The 21,917-nt window shown below is 35.8% G+C and overlaps 1 protein-coding gene across 2 annotated transcripts in view; it reads left to right on the top strand.

The window, feature by feature from the left end:
* The first annotated feature begins 3,011 nt into the window (after positions 1–3,011).
* Positions 3,012–21,917, top strand: part of LOC111052848 (tubulin alpha chain, testis-specific) — a 78,380-nt gene continuing 59,474 nt past the window's right edge. Inside the window, exon 1 of one of the 2 annotated variants that reach the window (XM_022339650.2) lies at positions 3,012–3,104. In XM_022339650.2, the coding sequence (XP_022195342.1) occupies positions 3,102–3,104 (3 nt within the window). In that variant the 5' untranslated portion in view covers positions 3,012–3,101. The remainder of the gene's footprint in view (positions 3,105–21,917) is intronic. The other variant, XM_022339649.2, reaches the window with a different exon arrangement.

Below are 21,917 nucleotides of genomic sequence, written 5' to 3'. Positions count from 1 at the left end.
ACATTTTTTTCCGAATGAATCTACTCCATGATTGCTTATTCACTTTTCAGACTATATGAAGGTAGATGGTAGATAGTAATTTGCCTCAATTTTTATCAGCTTTCAAATGAATATCATCATAAGATATCCCATGGTATAGGGCGTTTATGTTCTAAATTTCACTGTCAACTCAAGCCGATAGTCCTAGTAGTTCTTCTTCGTAAAGCTTTGTGACGCTGATAATCTCTTATACTGCATAATTATACTCTTAATTATATGCATAACAATATAATTATCTATAGTTATTATATTACAAATTACTTTTTCATATCATATAGGCCTACAGTTCAATAATTATTTTCTTAGTCTATATTATGTAAATTCATCTATAATTTTGCTGTATTGTAAGCTATTGTATATAAGTGTATAAGCCAGTATATATTGTAGTCTACATAAATGAAGTACTCAATCAATCAATCAATACTGTGCCGTTCTCAAACTCTCACCTGGCCAAAAATGTAATAATATACAGTAATCGGCTTGAGTTAACAAAAGATCGGTTAGAAATTTGGAACACAGACGACCTATACCATGGGATATTTTCTTGTGCTATCTTTCTCTATGATATTACGGAATCAAGAGTCAACGTACACATCAGCATTATCCCAATACCCTTCAAAGGTTGAGTTACGGTACTTTTATGAATATAAACCAGTACTACTCTTAGTTGGATCTTAAAAGATCGTTTTGTACTTTTGTCTCCATTTGGAAGATGAGGGGATGTGTTCATTTAGTCACCAATTATCGGAGACTCGACCGCACCCAATTTCAATCTGTGTTCACAAAATTTGCATTAAAAAATTGTTAGTCTGCATTTAGTTCCAGTCGGCTGGAGACGTCTGCTGCAAGTGCATAGGCGTGTCCTTCGCATTTACAGTCATTTGCAAAATTGTGCTCAGTTGCTTAGTAAACCGAACTGAGATTCCTGTGAAGACATGTTCAAAATCATTCGAGAACAATTTATTTTTACAGATGGAAATAATTTGGAAATTGCATTTGTTCAAATGCTAATTAATGAATGATAATTATTGAAAGAAAATCCTAATTGAATACTTTTTTTGAAATCCCTTTGTTTATGTGAACCATCCAAGACCCTATAAGATTTGAAGAACAATATCAAGGAAGAAATTGCTAACATAACGCCTGCAATGCTAGCAGGAGTCATGACAAATAATGTTTTTCCTGGGCTGACAAATAATTTTTGTATAGTAGCGCTCATCGAATTTCCATCTAGCTGTTTACCCTGTTGTCAATATTTGCAGTAGCAAAAATCGTCTTCGGGGTTATTTAGAGCATTTAATTTGGATTTTCGTTTGATAATAATAATTTATTTTTATATTTTAAAGCAGTTTCGGGACAATAAGAATTTTCTTGATGTTGTTTCCCTTAATGAAACACTATAATTATAATAACTTTGTTGTAGTCTAGATAATATTTTGTCTACGTAAATATTTAAAGAGACACTTACTTTTTGATGAGAAATGAGGAATACATTTCACTTCTGAGGAGAGCTTCATCAGCCTTCTCCTCTTCTTACGGAATACATTTTACTTTTGAGGAGGAAAAGGAGGAGAAGGAGGAGGAGGAGGAGGGGGAGGAGGAGGAGAAGGAGGAGGAGGAGGAGGCTGATAAAGCTCTTCTCAGGAGTGAAAGGCATTTCTAATTTCTCATTAAGGCTTATAACCCTTACTATCCCATTCCCAATATTAAGCGTTTTTTTCAAGCGTTTTTTGAAACGTTTCTTCAGGCGCCAACCCAATAAGCCAATCGGAGAGCTTCTTGCCCTGCCGACTTTATAAAAACTTTTTCTGGTAACGCTTGAAAAAACACTCAATATGATATGGCCCTGAGAAAGATGAAAAAATTGTGTTAGCTTGACAGCTCCTTCGTTTTCCAACACTAAAACTAGATAATTAGGATATTGAAATGGATAATAAGAATATAGAAATGAGAATTTTATTACTTGTACGGTTTTCAGTACCGTAGATAAAATGTAGCATAACTATGTAAATATCCCATAGATAGGTAGATAGATAGGCTGCCTTTATTTTAACCTGGAGGGCGAAGTTAGGGCGCAGCTGGCCCTCTCTCCCACTTGACCCTACTATACAATTCGAATGCAATAGTATATGTTTATGTTCCAAATTTCACTGTTAACCCAAGCCGATAGTCCTAGTAGTTATTTTTCGTAAAAAAAGCTGGCAGTCTCTCATACTCTCATACTGTTCCGTTTTTACACTCTCAATCAATCAGAACAGTAATAATAGACTGCTTTAGTCGACAGTAATCGGCTTGAGTTGAGGAAAAATCGGCTTGAAATTTGCAACATGAATGTTCTATACCATCGGATATCTTAATGAGTATCATTATAGATTAAAAGTTCCTTTGAGTTCATTGCTGTTGAATAGTAATTATATTAATTATAATGTAATACATTTTTGTTTTTGGAATATTTTCATTTTGTATTCCGCTGCTTTCCAATGTAGCCTATAATATTATTTGATGTTTACCGATGTGAACAATAAAACATGATTTGATTCTTCTTATGCTACATTTTATCTATGGTTCTAAGAACTGTACAAGTACTGAAATTTCTCATTTTTCATTTCTATATCCTATGTCAGTACTCAACACAGTCGTATACTCAGTTCAGTCTTCAATTCTAGTTTTTTTGGAGATATTATTTAGAATATTCGCTGAGGGAGGTATCAAAATACAAGAGTGATTTCTGGTTACGTGATAAATTCCCTACAGTCCAGTACATATGTACAGTAACAATTAACAAAATTAGTATAACCGTAGTTGTAGTAGCTTCAACAGTTTCAAGAACGGACTTTTCTTCTCATTGGGATTTGCCGGTTTGGTGGATGTCGTGGAAATGAGTTTCCTTCACTCGCCGAGATTAGTTGAGGTGTTTGGCCACCAGAGTGCTCCAGCTTTGCCTATAAAACCGAAGGAGCGTCGGCCGAGAAGTGATTGAAGCGTCGCTTCTCAGAGTGCACAGTCGCTTGTCACGTTGCCCTTCAGCGCCGTCCACGAATCCGTCTCGACACTTCATCAAAATGGTGAGTCCACCTCTCAAACAAATCCAGCATTACTAAATTTGCATCCTCACAACAACCAATCGCCCCCATTGTAAAATAACTTTCCTCCAAGAACCAGCTTTGTCAAATGCTTCACAAAAATAATGAGCATTGTAATTTATTGAGCACTGTAGATCTAATAATTATATGACTTGTCAATAAACATTAAACACTCATATGAAGTGAGCCAATTATGTAAATCACATCACTTATCATAAATCACAATTATTCATTGTGATTATTATTCTATATACTAGCAGGTAACCCGTGCTACGCAAGGGTCCAATTAAATACTTGGACAAACTGAAAACTTGACCTATCGAAATCTTGAAGAATTTAAAATAGGCCCATAACCATCTTTGGTAAATTGTGTATCTATATGCAAAATTTCAAGTTAATCAGCTCAGTAGTTCACACTTCCCCATTGAACTCAATATATCTTTCAATTTTAATTGACCGAGCGAAGTGAGGTCTAAGATTCAAGTCGACGGTTTGGCATTTCTCTTAATGTTTAAATGTTTATATGTTGCGCACTTACGGCGAAACGAGGTAATAGATTCTCATGAAATTTGACAGGTATGTTCCTTTTTTAATTGCGCGTCGACGTATATTCAAGGTTTTTGGAAATTTTGCATTTCAAGGATAATATAAAAGGAAAAGGAGCCTCCTTCATACGTAAAAATCAGACTATAGAATTATTATAGATTAATCATAAATCAGCTGACAAGTGATTACACAGATGTGTGGAGAAGCCAGTCTATTGCTGTATTTCCATAAGGTCTATAGTTTCAAACAGGTACTTGTGGATGAGAATACTGCGTGAGGTCTACTGTTCACAGAACTACTAGTATTGTGTTCGTAGCAGACTATCTTTGCTCTGCTTTATGAACTCCCCCTCCTCGATCCCCCTGGACGTTGAAAATTGAAATTTGAAATTGAAATTTATTCACAAGATGTTTTACAAATGTTTTTACAATGCAATTATTAGGGAAAACAGTATAATGATGGAAAAAAGAGAAGAACTTCAATAGCTTGACAGCTGTTGTTGAAGTTCAACACTATTGTCGATAATAATTTGAACGAGACAGACACTCAATTTTGATAACTAAACAAAAAGTCTTGGACGTTGAAACCAATGAATTGAGGAATCGGGAAGCTCACTTGTGTAAACGATTACAAAATTGGAATTACATGTTCTTGACAGTGTGAAATCCAAAGAAAAGCATAATTTTCGCCAGGTTTAATGAAAATTCTGAAACATATATGTTCTACCCTTATCTAAAATCTTCATCTGAACCCATGTATATCAAATTCTAACTTTTCAACCCAGACAATCTTGAACTTTATTCACAGAACACAGAAAAAAAATCGAGTCTGAGGATGATTACTGTGGAAAGTTCACATTAATTAACTCAAACTCAGTTTCACTCAATAATTTTTTTCTAAATCTTAGTGTAAACTTTTCTAGTGTTTTAAAATCTCTAGAATGCTGTATGGGGTGGAAAAATGAGTTTTGTGATTTGGGGGTGGGGTACCACACCGATCGCGCCCCCTCCTGGATCTACCTGCCGCTCTCACGGAGAAAATATCGCGATGGAGGGTCAACCCTAATACTAAGATATAATGAATAATGAATTTATTGCCAAATACAAGAAATATTTTAACAAATAAAAATAATCATTAAATTACAATAGTTTTTGGCGTGACTGGAAGAAGAAGCCTTGAGCCACAAGTTCTAAAAATAAGAAATAGCCTACATTTTTCAATCTAATAACAGCAGTACAAATAATACAATTCTGTTGATATAATTCAATTTCATCTCTCACATGTATAATTATAATAACAAAGGCCGGATAATTATGTTAAGTTCGAACATTCAAAGTCGTTCTCGGTATTGAAACCGGCGATTTTGGACGTACAGTGATACGAGACTATTTTCAAAACCATCTCAAAACACATACTTGAGTTCCTCGTTGAATGTAGCCTGCACTACATTTATTCATTCCCTATTCATCAGTTTGCTAATGGAATAGCTGTAAATGCATTGAAAAACTAGAAAACTCAATTTTTGATGAATTTTCAAAACTATTCTGAAACTTGTCCGCTTCCGCACTTTCAGATAAACATGTGTATTGTTTTCTGAAGTCTGAGTTGTACTGAATGAATGTTGGTCAGTGACTGATGGAATTGAGCCTAGGAATGATATAGATGGCTTGTATGATCTCGTGAATTTTTAGTAGTTCTTAACAACCCCCTCTATCAGAGTTGAAGTCGCAACAGTAAAATGGGAAAATAAGAATAAGTTGCAATATTAGATGCTTCCTCTGAGATATTCAGTGTGATCATCTCCTTATTTTCTCAACAATCTATCAGCCTGACCAACACTCATTCAGTAAAACTCAGACTTAAGTAAACAATACATAAATTCATCTAAAGGGTTAAGGCTCAGAAACAAATGAGTTTCAGTTGTTTTTAAATTCACCAGAAATGGAGTTAATTTATCTAGTTTTTCAATGCATTTCAACACTGTAAGTTTTCTTGTAAGAGTGCAAAATCAACACATACGTTCATCTCTAAAGGGTCAAGGCTCAGAAGCGAATGAGTATCAGTATTTTTTTCTTCTAAATTCACCAGAAATGGAGTTAATTTATCTGGTTTTTCAATGCATTTCAACACTCCAAGTTTTCTTGTAAGAGTACAAAATCGTTTGTCTCCATCATATATGTCTCCATTCTACATATATCTCCATTCGTATTCCCAATATTTATCTACTCACTACAATTTCATTTTATTTCAAATTCATGTTTGGCTAGACAATTCCAAAACTGACCTACACAGTGGATGACCTTGCATTATGATGACAATAGTGATGAGGTTGGGCGTCATGAATCCGTTGATGGGAAAATAATAAACAACGGAACGAGAGAGGGGGGAACATAACAGGTGTAATAATGCTTTCTGGGATCTTGGGAGACATCAGCTTCGTGACAGCCTGGGAAGAGATGATCAGTCTGCTACAGAGCAACAGGCTCCAGGGCCCCTCTGTACCCTCTCCCCCCTACAGGAACCCCCTCTGTACCCTCTCCCTCCTACAGGAGCCCCCTCTGTACCCTCCCCCACCCCACAAGGGAGTGGATCGCGTTTTGGAGTTGCGTTACGCTTCGATGACTTCATCATTATCATCTCCTACGTATTCCTTTACCTATTCTTCTTCTCCTACATCCATCAACATTTTTTACTTCACAATAATCTTTTTTCAAGAGTTCTTCTCTGCCAGACTGCTCGGATGTCCCTTTAAATTTACCATCAACAACAGCAGAAGCAGCAACAACAACAATGCTCGTCCTCGTCTAACAACAAGAAGGAAGAAGAAGAAGAAGGAGAAGAAGAAGAAGAAGAAAAAGAAGAAGAAAAGAAGAAGAAGAAGAAGAAGATGATGAAGAAGAAGAAGAAGAAGAAGAAGAAGAGGAAGAAGAAGAAGACAAATCGACCTTTCTCTACGGTCGCGTCGTCTCCAATCACAGCGCAGCAATCGTCTTCTCGATCAGGGTGGATCTGTGGACTGTGGAACAGACAATCGCTCCCATCCGCTCCAACCAGTTGACGCCCTTCCTTAATACTCACCAGTTTCTTAGTAGACAGCTTTTTATTAGCAAGTGCTCACGCTTCTATAATTCCAAATTCGGTTATGTGCAATGAATATTGCATCACCTTCAATTGGACTATCCATGTTTTTCTATAGAGGATCAACCTCACATTGTGCAGGAATCTGTACTCATTCATAGCAAGTGCTGAAGTTTCTGTAATTCTAAATTCGGCTATGTGCAATAAATTCCATTACCTCCAATAAAATTAGGCTTTCTATCCTAGTTAGTTGGTTAAGTGGAAGAGGGGGGGCTCTTATTGTCTCAATTTCACCCACATTATTTGTAATGTTATAAGGTTCAAATGAAAGACATCAATCTATCTATCTTTCAATTTTACAGAAGGTAATGATATTGATATGATATTTGACTCTATGATATTTCACCTCGCATTGTGATGAATAATATGATATCGAATTTGCTCTCATTCATAGCAAGTGCTAGGATTTTGTAATTCTAAATTCGATGATATGCAATACATTGCATTACTTTTAAAAAAAAACTATCCATCCATTTTATTTTACAGAGGTACAGAGGATAAACCCCACATTGTGCGTGGATATAGCGAGGAGGATAATATCGAATTTGCAATCATTCATAGCAAGTGCTCAGGATTTTGTAATTCTAAATTCGATGATATGCAATACATTGCATTACCTTCAAATAAACTTTTTATTCATGCTATTTACAGAGGATAAACCTCACATTGTACGTGAATAATGAGAAGGATGATAATTATTATAGAATTTTCACTCATTCATTCATAGTTGGCTGTTATTAATATTGTCCTATTAATTCCCAAAGAGTGAGAATGTCCCAAAGTTGCAATGAAATCATATAATATAGTGAGGTACACGCTTTAATGGCAGTGGAGAAAGCTAGGAGAACAACGTTGCCGATTCGCTGCCTTGCCACTGCCTTCTAGAGAAGATAACTGATACCTGTATATCTCATGAGATAGTAACTGTTCATTCTTGTTTAAAATAACCAACTTTATTTTGACAAAAAATATTTTTAAATAACTTTATAATACATTTTCATAATTTATATGAAATATTTTGTTAATTTATTAGTTTCCTACATTGTTGAAAAACGATCTGGCAACGTTGCAGAGCTGGGAATGGATAGCGCAATCTGCTTTGTCGAATCGACAAGGATAGCAGCTTCGCTTCAATGTTAATCAAATGCTGCTATTATAACGTAGATATCAGTATAATGTCTTCTTCTCCAAACATGATTTTGTACCTTCAAACATGGAATATTAATAATGCTATCTGCTTTGTCAAATGATAGACAAGGATAGCAACACAAATGTTTATCAAATACTGCTATTATAACGTGGATCTCAGTGTAATTTCTTCTTCTCCAAACATGATATTGTACCTTGAAACATGAAGTCAATTACTATGAAACCCCTTATACAAATGTCCCTTTCATTTGAGTTTGAGGACCTTTGGTAAAGTTTCTTTTTAAGTTGAATGATCGATTCAATGAGGTTGCGATTGATTATTGCTATCAGCAGTTCGTAACCTCAATCAGAGAAAACGAATACAAAGATTCTTTATTCTATGCCTTATTTAAATAATAACGGGGTGCCCCAAAAATGCCCACTATTCAATTGAGACAAATGAACTTCACAATAAAAAAAGAGTAGGGTTTTTAGAAGTCTCATACATGCACTGTAATGGCATCTGTTACCATTACAGAAAGAGCTTAACCTATTTTTTCGGACATTTTATCATTCATCAAAATTTGGGAACAGAATAGTTTTGGGCTATGCCTGTTGTTCTATCCCGATCATATTCATATGATTTGTAATTGTATAAACAGAATAAATAAATAAATTACTAGAATTGTTACATTTTTTTATCTATCGTTGATCAACTTGTGCACTTAGGTTGAAGACGAATGATAGTGATCCTGCAAACATAGCAGAATATCATTACGGTACTGTAATACTCAGTCACACATCTTACAGACTTCTTAGATTTCAATTCCATCTTTGTGATACAGCTTTGGAAAGTATAGAGTGGTTGAGAAACAAAGCTTATCATTTTCATTGCATGAGTGTTGTGGAGGTGCATGTTGGAGGAGTAATAGGTATGGTCAGATAAAATTGAAAAAGGAAAGGTTAATGACCCGATGCAGCATAAAAATTATGGAGCGAGTTTAATGGTACTCTCTATTACTTCTTTGAGTGCTGGTCCTTCACTTCAAGCTCATTCTTGAGACGCCAATTTTTAATTTCCAGTCTCACCTTCACAACATTAATGATTATGTTCTTCTTTCAACTGGTGCTCCGCAAAAGGGTTTCTGGAGTGAAACGTGTAGATTCAGTGGTGTCTGATCTAAGTGAAAAGTACTACCAAGGGAAAGTGTCTCCCTTGAAGCTGGAAAAGTTACCAGAAAACCTTCAGAATTTAATTTTAGACAATACTACAATATTTGAATCGACTATTCACATTTCCGTTTTCACAAAGTGATCAAACATTGAAGCTATCTATATATATATAAGCGAAATGGCACTCACTCACTTAGATCAAATTTGGTAGGTATGTTCAGTTGGCCCTTTAGAGGCGCACTAAGAAATCTTTTGGCAATATTTTAACTCTAAGGGTGGTTTTTAAGGGTTTAAAGTTCATCTTTTAGCATGTATATTCTTCTTCTTATTCTCTTAATTATAATTGAAAAATTTCCATACCATATGTTAATATAGAACTATAATCTAGAGAGAGTACCTCTTCGAAACAGTTGTTAACTGGTAACTAAATTAATAATTTTGTCAGGTTGGCATTAAGTTGAGTTGACTTTGTTAGGTTGGCACCAAGTTGAAGAATGAGATGCATTTATCGCGGAAAAATTGATTGGGCACTGCTACTTCAATCAGAGCTATTCCTGGGAATATTATATTACTAGCCGTCAGGCTAGCTTCGCTCGCCATATCCGTTTAGCCAGACGTTTAGTCTGGACCCCCGACTGGATCATCCTAACATAATTATGATAAAAATGCTGAAATGAAAAATTCAGGCGAGCGAAGCGAGCCTGCGGATTTCATTATTGGACGATCCAGTCTGGCTAGACGGATACGGCGAGCGAAGCGAGCCTGACGGCTGTATAAGTGAGTACTGTTATCTTGCTCACCACTAAAGTGAGGTCCACTTTATATTATTTGATTGGAAGTATTTGATAAACATTGGTGTTACTATCCTTGTTCACAAAGCAAGTTACTTGTTCGCTATCCCATACTAGCTCCACAACGTTGCCAGATCGTTTTTAAAAATGTAATAAACCTTCTAAAAATATTTATTCTCAATTATAAAAATTCATAATTTCATCATTGAAAAAAATTGTATTAACGAATCTAGCTATAAAAGCGAATCTATAAAAGCGAAATGGCACTCACTGACTGACTGACTGACCGAGTGACTGACTCACTCACTCGCAGAACTGATAATCTACCAGACCAAAAACCTTCAAATTTGGTAGGTATGTTAAGTTGGCCCTTCAGAGGCGCACTAAGAACGGATTTGGAAAACTTTCGAAAGATACGCCCAACTGCGTTTTTCCAGCTTTTTTTTAGCGGTTTCTCAGCTTTATCGAGAACAAATGAACAGATATTGTTCAAATTTACTACAGAAGCTCAGCTAGGGTGTAATTATGTTGTGTTAGAAGGAATTTGCAGTAACGTCAAAGATAGCCTACGCCCAAAATTAGCGTTTTTCCAGCGTTTTTTGCTTTTTCTCAGACTTATCGAGAACAAATGAACAGAAATTGTCAAAATTTAGTACAGAAGCTTAGCTAGGATGTAATAATGTGGTGTTAGAAGGAATTCAAAATAACGCCAAAGATACACCCAAAATCTGTGTTTATCCAGCGTTTTTTTGCGCTTTCTCAGCTCAATCGAGAACAAATGAACAGAAATTGTTAAAATCTACTACAGAAGCTCAGATGAAATGTAATAATGTTGTGTTAGAAGGAATTTGAAATAACGCCAAAGATACGCCCAAAATTAGCGGTTTTTTCATTTCAGTTCTTTCATCAAGTAATCGACAGAAAACACTCAAATTTGGTACAGAGGTTTAGCTAGGGTCTAAAAATTTTGTGATGAGGTGACTTTAATATTTAATCAAAGTTACGCCCAAAATCAGCGTTTTTCCAACGTTTTTCTCAGCTTTTCTGCGTTTTCTCAGTACTTTGACTTTCTGATGGAATGAAGCATGCTCAAATGAAAAATGCAGGCGAGCGAAGCGAGCCCGCTGATCTTATCTTTGGACGATCCAGTCGGGGGTCCAGGGGGCGGGGCCCCCTGGCTAGGCGGATATGGTGAGCGAAGCGAGCCTGACGGCTAGTAAAATATAATTGATTATATCAAACAAGAATGAATAGTTAATACTGCATTAGATATACCGAAATTAACAATCCACTATAGAAGGCAGTAACTAGGCAGAGTATCGGCAAAGCTGTTCTTCTATCTTTCGACATTGCCATTATAACGTGGACCTCACTATAGTCTCTACCAGATCTTCCTCACATTTCAGTCATGAAAAATGAATGAACTCATATGATTAAAATTATTGTAATTTGAATAAAATAATATTAAAGTGTGATTTGAATAAAATTTATAGAGATAAAAATATTGTCCCTCCATCAGAATACAATAAAATCTGGTGTGGCGCACTCACACAACTTTCCTTGCTGTTATGAGAATAATTGATCACCTGACGCTAGTGTTCACGCGCATCTCAAGTCTACTTATAAAAAAATATCTGAGCCAGCTGGTGACAGGACAATAACGCTGGAGACATACGAGGTTTGCTATCCTCTTCATAGTGAATCATTCAATAGAACCAACAGTTGCCAACAGTTTGCAATTCAATAATCACTTTTTCTCGGATTTCAAGCTTATTTTCAATTATGGGTGGAAATGTTACTGGACATTAATTGCAGAGATTTTCATGCTCAATATTTTCCACTTGAAATTTTTTGTTTAAATTGAATATGAAGGCTGATAATTGAGAACCTAAAATCAAACTTTTTATAGATGGGGCAAAGCTCCAGAAATTTTTACAGATATAGGACTTGTTGCAGTTGATAGAGCTTATCAATGACTATTCCAGGTATAAATTTGATCAAAATCGTTGGAGCCGTTTTCGAGAAAATCACGAAAAACCCTGTTTTGACAACATTTTCGCCATTTTAGCTGCCATCTTGGATTGCATTTGAACGAAATTGTTCGTGTCGGATCCTTATAGTGTAAGGACTTAACGTTCCAAATTTCAAGTCATCCCGTTAACTGGGAGATGAGATATCGTGTACTCATACTCACACACACACACAAACACATATACAGACCAATACCCAAAAACCACTTTTTCAGACTCAGGGGACCTTGAAACGTATAGAAATTTAAAAATTGGGGTACCTTATTTTTTTTCGAAAAGCAATACTTTCCTTACCTATGGTAATTGGGCAAGGAAAGTACCTAATGAAACGTATAGAAAACATGAAATTAGGGAACCTTAAATTTTTTGGAAAACAATACTTTCCTTACCTTTGGTAATAGGGCAAGGAAAGTAAAAATTTATTCTCATTATAAAAATTCATAATTTCATCATTGAAAAAAATAATTGTAATATCAAATTATTCTTGATTAAATAATTAACGAATAAAATTTCAATTGATTATTTCAAACAAGAATGAATAGTTAATACTGCATCAGATATACCGAAATCAACAATCTACTAGTAGTTCTGTGAACAGTAGACCTCACACAGTATCTCATCCAAAAGTACCTGATTGAAACTATAGACCTTATGGAAATACAGCAATCGACTGGCTTCTCCACACATCTGTGTGGAGACTTGTGGAGACTGTGTGAATCACTTGTCAGCTGATTTATGATGAATGATTCTATAGTCTGATTTTCACTCTAATATTGGCGTATGAAGGAGGCTCCTTTTCCTCTTATATTATCCTTGAAATGCAAAATTTCCAAAAACCTTGTATATACGTCGACGCGCAATTAAAAAAGGAACATACCTCTCAAATTTCATTAAAATCTATTACTGAGTTTCGCCGTAAATGCGCAACATATAAACATATAAACATTTAAACATTAAGAGAAAAAATCCCAAACCGTCGACTTGAATCTTAGACCTCACTTCGCTCGGTCAACTATAGAAGGCAGTAACTAGGCAGAGTATCGGCAACACTGTTCTTCTATCTTTCGACACTGCCAATATAACGTGGACCTCACTATAGTCTCTACCAGATCTTCCTCACATTTCAGTCATGAAAAATGAATGAATTAAAATGATTAAAATTGTAATTGAAATGAAATAATTAAAGTGTGATTTGAATAAAATTCATATACATAAAATTGTTTGTAATGTAAAGGATATCATTTCGTTATTATATCCAATTAAATAAATGAATGTATCTTGATTTAAGTGCAGTAGCATATACTTATATTTATTTTTTGTAAAGCTTTTTTGTATTTTGTTTTTGGCAAATATAATTCATTCATTCATTCATTCATTAAATATTGTCCCTCCATCAGAATACAATAATAAAATCGCTTTGTTTCTTTCTTCACGAAAGATCTTCAAGAAAGTCTATCTCAATAGTCCGCTAACACTTGTATGAGTGATTTGAATAAAATTTATAGCTATAACAGTTGTCACCCAACCAGAAAACATTAAAATCACTTTGTTCTATTCCAACAGATCGGTAACAGATTGCTCTATAGTAATGCAAATGCCTATTGCATTTTCCAGTTTAGGAAAGATTCCAACTTGACACTATTCAACCATTTATGACTTCTACTAGTATGGAGTGAGAGACGCCATCCAATCATATCTTCCCCAATCTGATCATTGTTTAGGAGATGACAGTAATTCTGAGTGCCTTATAAGCACTGTATAATGTCTAGCGGACTTGCCTATTGTTGAGCTGCTCAAATAATATCACATCATGAGCCGATGAGTCATACAGACATAATCAATTGTCTAGATGCCTAGACTTGACTTCAACTTGATGTGATTGCTTGTCGCATCGAACAAAACAATTCAGATTCGAACGAAAACATAATTGAATGACGATGCAATCGAAATTAATTTATAATTATTATTAAACAAAAATCCCAATTAAATGCTGTAAATCATCCCGTATACTTCTGCTACTGCAAATATTGACGAAAGGGTAAACAGCTAGATGGAAATTCGATGAGCACTACTATACAAAAATTATTTGTCAGCCCGGGAAATTAATTTCGGTTGTTAACAACAGTTTGAAGATTTTACATTTTCATGTCATTATCATTACAATATCATGCTATAAATGTTGTAATTAATTGCTGAGATGGGCATTGCTATTCAAGAAATTTAATATGAGATCTTGTTCGCTATCGAACTGAAGGCTTAAGCCCGGTCCAGACTCTCAAGTTTACCATCAGTCTTTTGCTCAAGCAAAAGACGGATCGTTTGGTTCAAGCAAAAGACGGATGTGAAATTGCGTCCACACGCATCTGTCTTATGTCGTCCGTTTTCCTATTTTTGTGCTCACAAGCTGTAAATGACCGATGGTAAATGGGCTTGATATGGTTCATTGAGTATGAATTGTATACGGTTGACATATATCCGGTAGATGAGTAATAATTATATTGTATTTTTTCGCTGATTCAACTGGATAATGCTATATTTAAAAATCTGGTGTGGCGCACTCACACAACTTTCCTTGCCGTTATGAAAATTGATCACCTGACGCTAGTGTTCCCGCGCATCTCAAGTCTACTATTCAAAGATTTGAGCCAGCTGGTGACAGGGCAATAACGCTGGAGACACACATGAGGTCTGCTATCTCTTCATAGTGAATGATTTAATAGAATCAACAATAATTAGCAATTGAATAAACACATTTTCTCGAATTTAAAGCTTATTTTCAATTTTAGGTGAAAATGTTGCTGACCATTAATTGAAGAGATTTTCATGCTCAATCTACTCCACTTGATTTTTTTTGTTCAAATTGTATCTGAAGCCTGATAATTGGGAATCTATCTGCATTGATGGGGCGAAGCTCCTGAAATTTTTTTAAGGTATGGGACTTGTGGCAGTTGATAGAGCTTATCGATGACTATTTTAGGTATGAATTTGATCAAAATCGTTGGAGCCGTTTCCGAAAAAATCACGAAAAACCCTGTTTTTGACAACATTTTCGCCATTTTAGCCGTCATCTTGAATTGCATTTGATCGAAATTGTTCGTGTCGGATCCTTATAGTGAAAGGACCTCAAGTTCCAAATTTCAAGTCATTCCGTTAATTGGGAGATGAGATATCGTGTACACAGACGCACATACACTCATACACACACACACACACACAACACACACACACACACACCACACACACACCACACACCACACACACCACACACACACCACACACACAACACACCACACACACACCACACACACACACACACACCACACACCACACACACACACACACACACATACAGACCAATACCCAAAAACCACTTTTTTGTACTCAGGTGACCTTGAAACGTATAGAAATTTGGAAATTGGGGTACCTTAATTTTTTTCGGAAAGCAATACTTTCCTTACCTATGGTAATAGGGCAAGGAAAGTAAAAAACATAATGACAAAAATATTACTGTTAATCGCTAAATGGCTTTGTTTACATGTCATATCTCGAGATACAGTGATTGTAAATGGATTGAAATTTTGTAGATAGTATTCTTATCAACAATATAGTACATCTTAATATATCATGATACTAAATCATAATACCATCATCAAATTCTGAGAGTATCATGGGAATCGAGAAAGAAAAAAGGGTTAAATGGCGTTATAATTATACAATCGATAAAAAAACTTGCTTATTTTCAAGTACTCGCGAGGCATTTTACTAATTTGAGGGCGCTGAATCCGAATCTGAAATCACAATTTCTCTATCTCCATTTTTACGCGATTTTGGTTTTGGTGGATAGGCAAAAGACGGACGGTTTGATGGAAAAAGATTGCCGGCCGATACATTTAAAGTTTGACGACTTAAGCTTGAAGACCCATCCGTTTTACCGTCCAGACGCAACGACTTACATGCTCCGACTTTTGCTTGAGAAAAAGACTGAAGCTAAACTTGAGCGTCTAGACCGGGCTTTGAGAAGCAGCCTGCAAAATGTGAATGCCTTCTAAAGAAGGCATCAGTGGCAAGGTAGAGAATCGGCAACACTGTTCCCCTGTCTTTCTTCACTGCCATTGAAAAGTGGTACGTCAACCTAACTATAATCTCCAAGTCTTGAAGCTAATATTATTTAATCTAGAATAGAAACATTTATAAATAGAAAGAACAATGAAAATTATTATTAATTTTTAAAATATAATATATAAAATTATTAATTATTATTTAGTGATTAAATAATTCAAAAAGGGTACTGAGATTTTCATTTTTCTTTCTATTTATATTACAAGTAGCCCTATAAAGAAAAGAGATAGAAAGATTAACTTTGTTGAAGGGAGGATTTACATTTACTTCAGTAAATAAAGTTAACACACTATAGTGAGGTCCACGTTATAATGGGAGTGTTTAATGTTTGATTAGCAATGGTATTACTATCCTTGTCCATCATTCAACAAAGCGGATAGCGCTATCTCTTTCTCGCTTTACTCTGTTGCGAGATCGTCTTTTAACAATGTAGAATTTATAATTAATAAACAAAATATTTTATGAAATTTTCGAAAAATATAGTTTCTTGCTTAATCTATATATACGGTATATGAAAACGAAATGGCACTCACTGACTGACTGACTGACTCACTCGCAGAACTAAAAATCTACCGGGCCAAAAACGTTCAAATTTGGTAGGTATGTTCAGTTGGCCCTTTAGGGGTGCACTGAGAACGGATTTAGAAAAATTTTCAAAGATACGCCCAAAATCTGCGTTTTTCCAGCGTTTTTTTAACGTTTTCTCAGTTTTATTGAGAAAAAATGAACAGAAAATGTTCAAATTCAGTACAGAAGCTCAGCTAGAGTGTAATAATGTTTTGTTAGAAAGAATTTGAAATAACGCCAAAGATACGCCCAAAATTAGCGTTTTTCCAGCGTTTTTTTTTTTTGCTTTTTCTCAGATTTATCGAGAACTGACTCGAGACTGATCAAATTTAGTACAGAAGCTAAGCTAGGGTAATAATATTGAGTTATGAGCAATTTGAAATAACGCCAAAGATACGCCCATTTTGGGCGCAGATTTTCTGCGTTTTTCTTACTAAATAATTGAAATTAATCGGTGATTGAGTCGAGCGAGGAAGTACTTTGACTTTCTGATGGAATGAAGCATTCTCAAATGAAAAATGCAGGCGAGCGAAGCGAGCCCGCTGTTCTCATTTTTGGATGATCCAGTCGGGGGTCCAAGGGGCGGATACCCCTGGCTAGACGGATATGGCGAGCGAAGCGAGCCTAACGGCTTGTATAATTGATTATTTCAAACGAGAATGAACAGTTAATACTACATCAATCAGCTACCGTCTTTAGAAGGCATTGTCAAGACAAAGGATCGGCAACGTTGACCTCTTATCTTTCTCCACTGTCATTACAACGTGGACCTTACTGTAGCATCTGTTGGAGGATATTGAATCAACACATGTCTATGAAAATGTGCACACCATTTCCCAAATGAACGTCTTGTAAGTCTTTAAACAACATCAATCAATTGACCTGCTTTACGTATTATGATGCCGGTTGTCATGATGGTGTGTTAGTCATTTCAAGGACAATGTTGTCTCTGTTCATTATACCACACATGAGTTGCGTTTGTCTAACGAGGAAATCCGATAGACTCCCTTATTTGGCTACTGTTTGCCCGGCTCGTGCTTGATTCTTTCCAGACTTGAACGAAGCACACATTTGAGGGGCGTTTACATTAGTCAAGTCTACTTGATCGGGACATGCGTCCTTGTCTGTTCGTATCATCATCATCATCAACAACATGCAATCGGAATCATATCACGCGTGACTGTGTATTCCTCTGCATGGAAAGGAAACACTGTACACTGGAGAACAGTCTATTCTATGATGATTTATTTCCACATCACCTCTACTGTAGGTGAAGAGGGAGAGCGCATAAACAAAGAGCTTCAATTACCACCTCAGCATGCATAGACACTGACAGATCATGTTCTACTGTATAAGTAATCCTACACTATTAAACGAGCAATTTCTGTTTATATGTTTATATTTCTGTATGTGACCGGATCTCGAAAACGGCTCTAACGATTCTCACGAATTTTGGAACAACGTAGGTTTATGATATGAAAATTCAATTGCACTAGGTCTCAACCCTGGGATAACTCGCTGAATGACATTAAAAGGATAAATACGTCCTTGGAAAACAGCTGGAAATTTTGTCGTCTGTCAATAACGTAATGGAAGTGAGTGAGCGAGTGCATGTGTGGGGTTTATTCCCCAGCTGACCTCACGAGAAGAATCCGGCAAGAAAAACTTATTTTTGTTTATTTCTCTTTTTTTAGAAAACATGTTCACATCAGAAAGTCCAAAATAGTAACTAGATGCTGTTAGTGTAGAATGGTACATAGTATATTAACAAATATTGTATCAAACATAGTATATAATTCTAAATCGAATTCATAGTATATCTATTTGCAATTGATGATGAGTTTTTTTTAAGTGTGAATACATTTTTATTTTTATGAGTGATAACAGCTTAACCTAGATTTTGATTTGGACTGTAGTATACATTTGAAAAGGGACAGTTTTGGGCATAAGCCTTTTGTGCCTCCTCATATAACTGTAAAACTAATTGTACGGCTGGAAAAATGAATAAATAAACTAGTAGTTCTGTGAACAGTAGACCTCACGTAGTTTTCTCATCCACAAGTACCTGATTGAAACTATAGACCTTATGGAAATACAGCAATAGACTGGCTTCTCCACACATCTGTGTAATCACTTGTCAGCTGATTTATGATGAATAATTCTATAGTCTGATTTTTGCTCTAGTATTGGCGTATGAAGGAGGCTCCTTTTTCCTTTTATATTATCCTTGAGATGCAAAATCTCCAAAAACCTTGTATATACGTCGACGCGCAATTAAAAAAGGAACATAACTGTCAAATTTCATGAAAATATATTACCGCGTTTCGCCGTAAATGCGCAACATATAAACATTTAAAAATTAAGAGAAATGCCAAACCGTCGACTTGAATCTTAAGCTGCGTACACATATTCGCGCTTCCAACCCGCACCGAGCACGCTCCTCCCTCGTACCGCCCTCATACCGCCCTCGTACCACCATCGAACCACAGTCGCTCCTCCCACGCACCCATTATGAACGTTACGGAAGATGTTAGATCTTCTCGCGTTCCACGGTCGAACCACTGTTGCTCCCCGGTCGATCATCAATCGCTCTGCTGGAGTGACGTTCGGTTGCGGAGCAGAGCGAAAGTCTGTACGCACCTTAAGACCTCATTTCGCTCGTTCAATAAATATAAACTATAAGTTCAATCTTTCGTTACAAATTATCTATGCTTTCACACTGCAGAGCGAAGCTCGGTCCCCCGATATTGTTAACTCTAAACGCTAAACGCCTTAAGTCTTATTGGTAGATCATGTACTACTGTATATGTAATGTTAACTCTGAACGCCCCAACTCTTCTGTTTAACTAGACGACAACATATTCTATAGAAGCACATTACATACATTAAAGTAGCACCCTGTTCTATTGTTGCTAATGTACTGGGTCACTCTCCAGACAGTGAGCTGCAACTGCTTCAATTACAAATGTCCGTACCGGTTGCATGACCTGGACAAATTATATAGTTCCTTCAACACCCGACACCTACCGTACTTGCCTGCTGAACGTTGAGGAGAAGGAGAGATATATAATGTAGTACTCTTCAGAGCTACTGCGCTGAATGTGAGGGAGGAGGAAAGATAATACACTAGTAGCCTACTCTTCAGAGTGCGCTGAATGTGAAGGAAAATAGTCTTCCAAGCTACTGCTGGCAATCGTGGATAAGTAATCATTATTTGTTATCTGTATCAATCATAGGTAGTTTGTAGATGTTAGAGAATGCTAGAAAATTAGAAGGAAGAATTTTGAGGAATGTGGTAGAGTATTTGGACGTAAGAAGAAACCGCAGTATAAAGTTGAGGATTAGAATATTAGTGAAATAAAAACACACATATATGGTCAAATTCTATAGTTTATTAATTCAAACTGTAGAATTTGACGATATATGAGTGTTTTTATTTCATTATGGAACGGTTCTAAAACATCGGCTGTGACTCAGTCGGATTAGAATTAGATTAGAGTTCTTTATTTAGGAGAGAGTCAAAATAGGAGAAGAAGATCCAATAGAGCAACTGGAAGAATTGTAATAATCGTAGACTTTTAATGAAAATAGAGAATGAAATCGAAATAGAGAATAATCGTTTGATAAATAGAGGAAAGAAGTGGGAGAAACTAGGACAAATTAAAAGAAAGAAACAAGCTTTGACTAGTACACCATACATAGGTACTAGAATCAAAAAAGGATACCAACAGTGTCCACTAGTGGAAGTATCCACTAGTATCCACTAGTATCCACTAGTACCAAATCATAGGTACTAGATAGTTTTATCTAGTAAGTACAATACAAGCCTAGAATTCTGCTCCAGGATAATAACATCCACATTGAATATATTGATCTATTTCTTACAACAAAGAATTTAACTAGCTAGAAGGTATCATTCTTCGAATGAGATTTGATAATCTATGGACCAGATAATGTGATAACCAGAAATCAAGGAACCAGATAATTCATGAAATAGCATATTTACAGAATAATAGTGTAACTATAATATTATGATGAATATACTCCCTGCGTGGATGATCTCCCTCCGAGTGAAGGAAGATAATGTTACCAGATCACCAAGGAAATCCCGAATTCGGAATTTCCTTGGTAATCTCAATCTGTATTTAATGTACAAAGAGGACGCAATAAATATTTATTTATTTATCATAAAATAGACCACATAATATGACCACAGATTCAAGCCCATGTTTATTCAGTCTATGATATGAATAATAAGTGACCCAAAAGATTCTAGTAAATGATCAAACTATTAAGATTCTGGAAATATATTGACGAATTTTATTTAAATCTCGAACACTACAGAGACTATGCCAAGAAGAGATATCGTCGCATAAATCGTTCGTGGAGACATGAATACAGAGAATTTTGTTGGGTACCTTACTATACACTCTACAGTAGTCTACACTGTACATAGCCACTCTGACCACTTTGATTGTAGTCGGTTGAGTGGCTCACAAAAACGGTAATAACCTCACATAACATCAAGGAAAAGAGTAGAGCTAAGACGGAGGAGTGAGAAATTGCGTTCTGTGTGAGAGGAAGAAAAAAGAGGAAATCTATTTCGTGGCTGGAGAGCTTTTTAAACGGACCAGGCATGTACATTCACATGCAATTGAAAACTGGCAATGAGCAATTGGAGGATAGTCTAATCTTGCTCCTTGTTTCCAAATAGTAACTAGCCTTATTAAAGCCTAGACAAGAGCCGTGACAAAACGTGACAAAGTAGTCACTATACTAACATTAACTACAAGTAGTACCGTCTTTGTCGATGCGTTCCTTGCTCTTTGTCATAATGATGTGACCGGATGGAAGAGGAAAAAATAAATCTTAACGAGTTTTAACTTTGGCTCTTGTGGTAAAAAACGTAGTTTAAACCTACTAGACAAGCTAAAACGTTGTTTCAACCTACTAGGCAGTAGCTCAATTTATGAGGTGGATTTTTCGATGGTGAAGAGCTTACTCAACAACTCAAGCCGTAGCTGAAAAGTATCTAAAGTATAAAATGGCATGATTTTGGATGGTTTGAGGAAATTGAGTCATAGGAGCAGCTGAAAAATCAATTTTGATTGGAACATCAAGACCTTAAAAACATTGATGATATATTATTGTTACTAGAATATACTGTATTACAATCTAAAGGTCATCACACACTCCCAGCTACGTTTAGCTAGAAATGGGTCTTCGGCTTTGCAAAGGCTAAAAATAAACTTTCTACTAGTGATATTTTTTAAAGTTTTTCGATTTTTATTTCATCAAGCTAT

This window comes from Nilaparvata lugens, chromosome 2 (assembly GCF_014356525.2).
Source record: "Nilaparvata lugens isolate BPH chromosome 2, ASM1435652v1, whole genome shotgun sequence".
Taxonomy (NCBI): Eukaryota; Metazoa; Arthropoda; class Insecta; order Hemiptera; family Delphacidae; genus Nilaparvata; species Nilaparvata lugens.
The sequence above is the reverse complement of the archived record's forward strand: the minus strand, read 5'-3'. Positions and strand labels throughout refer to the sequence as shown.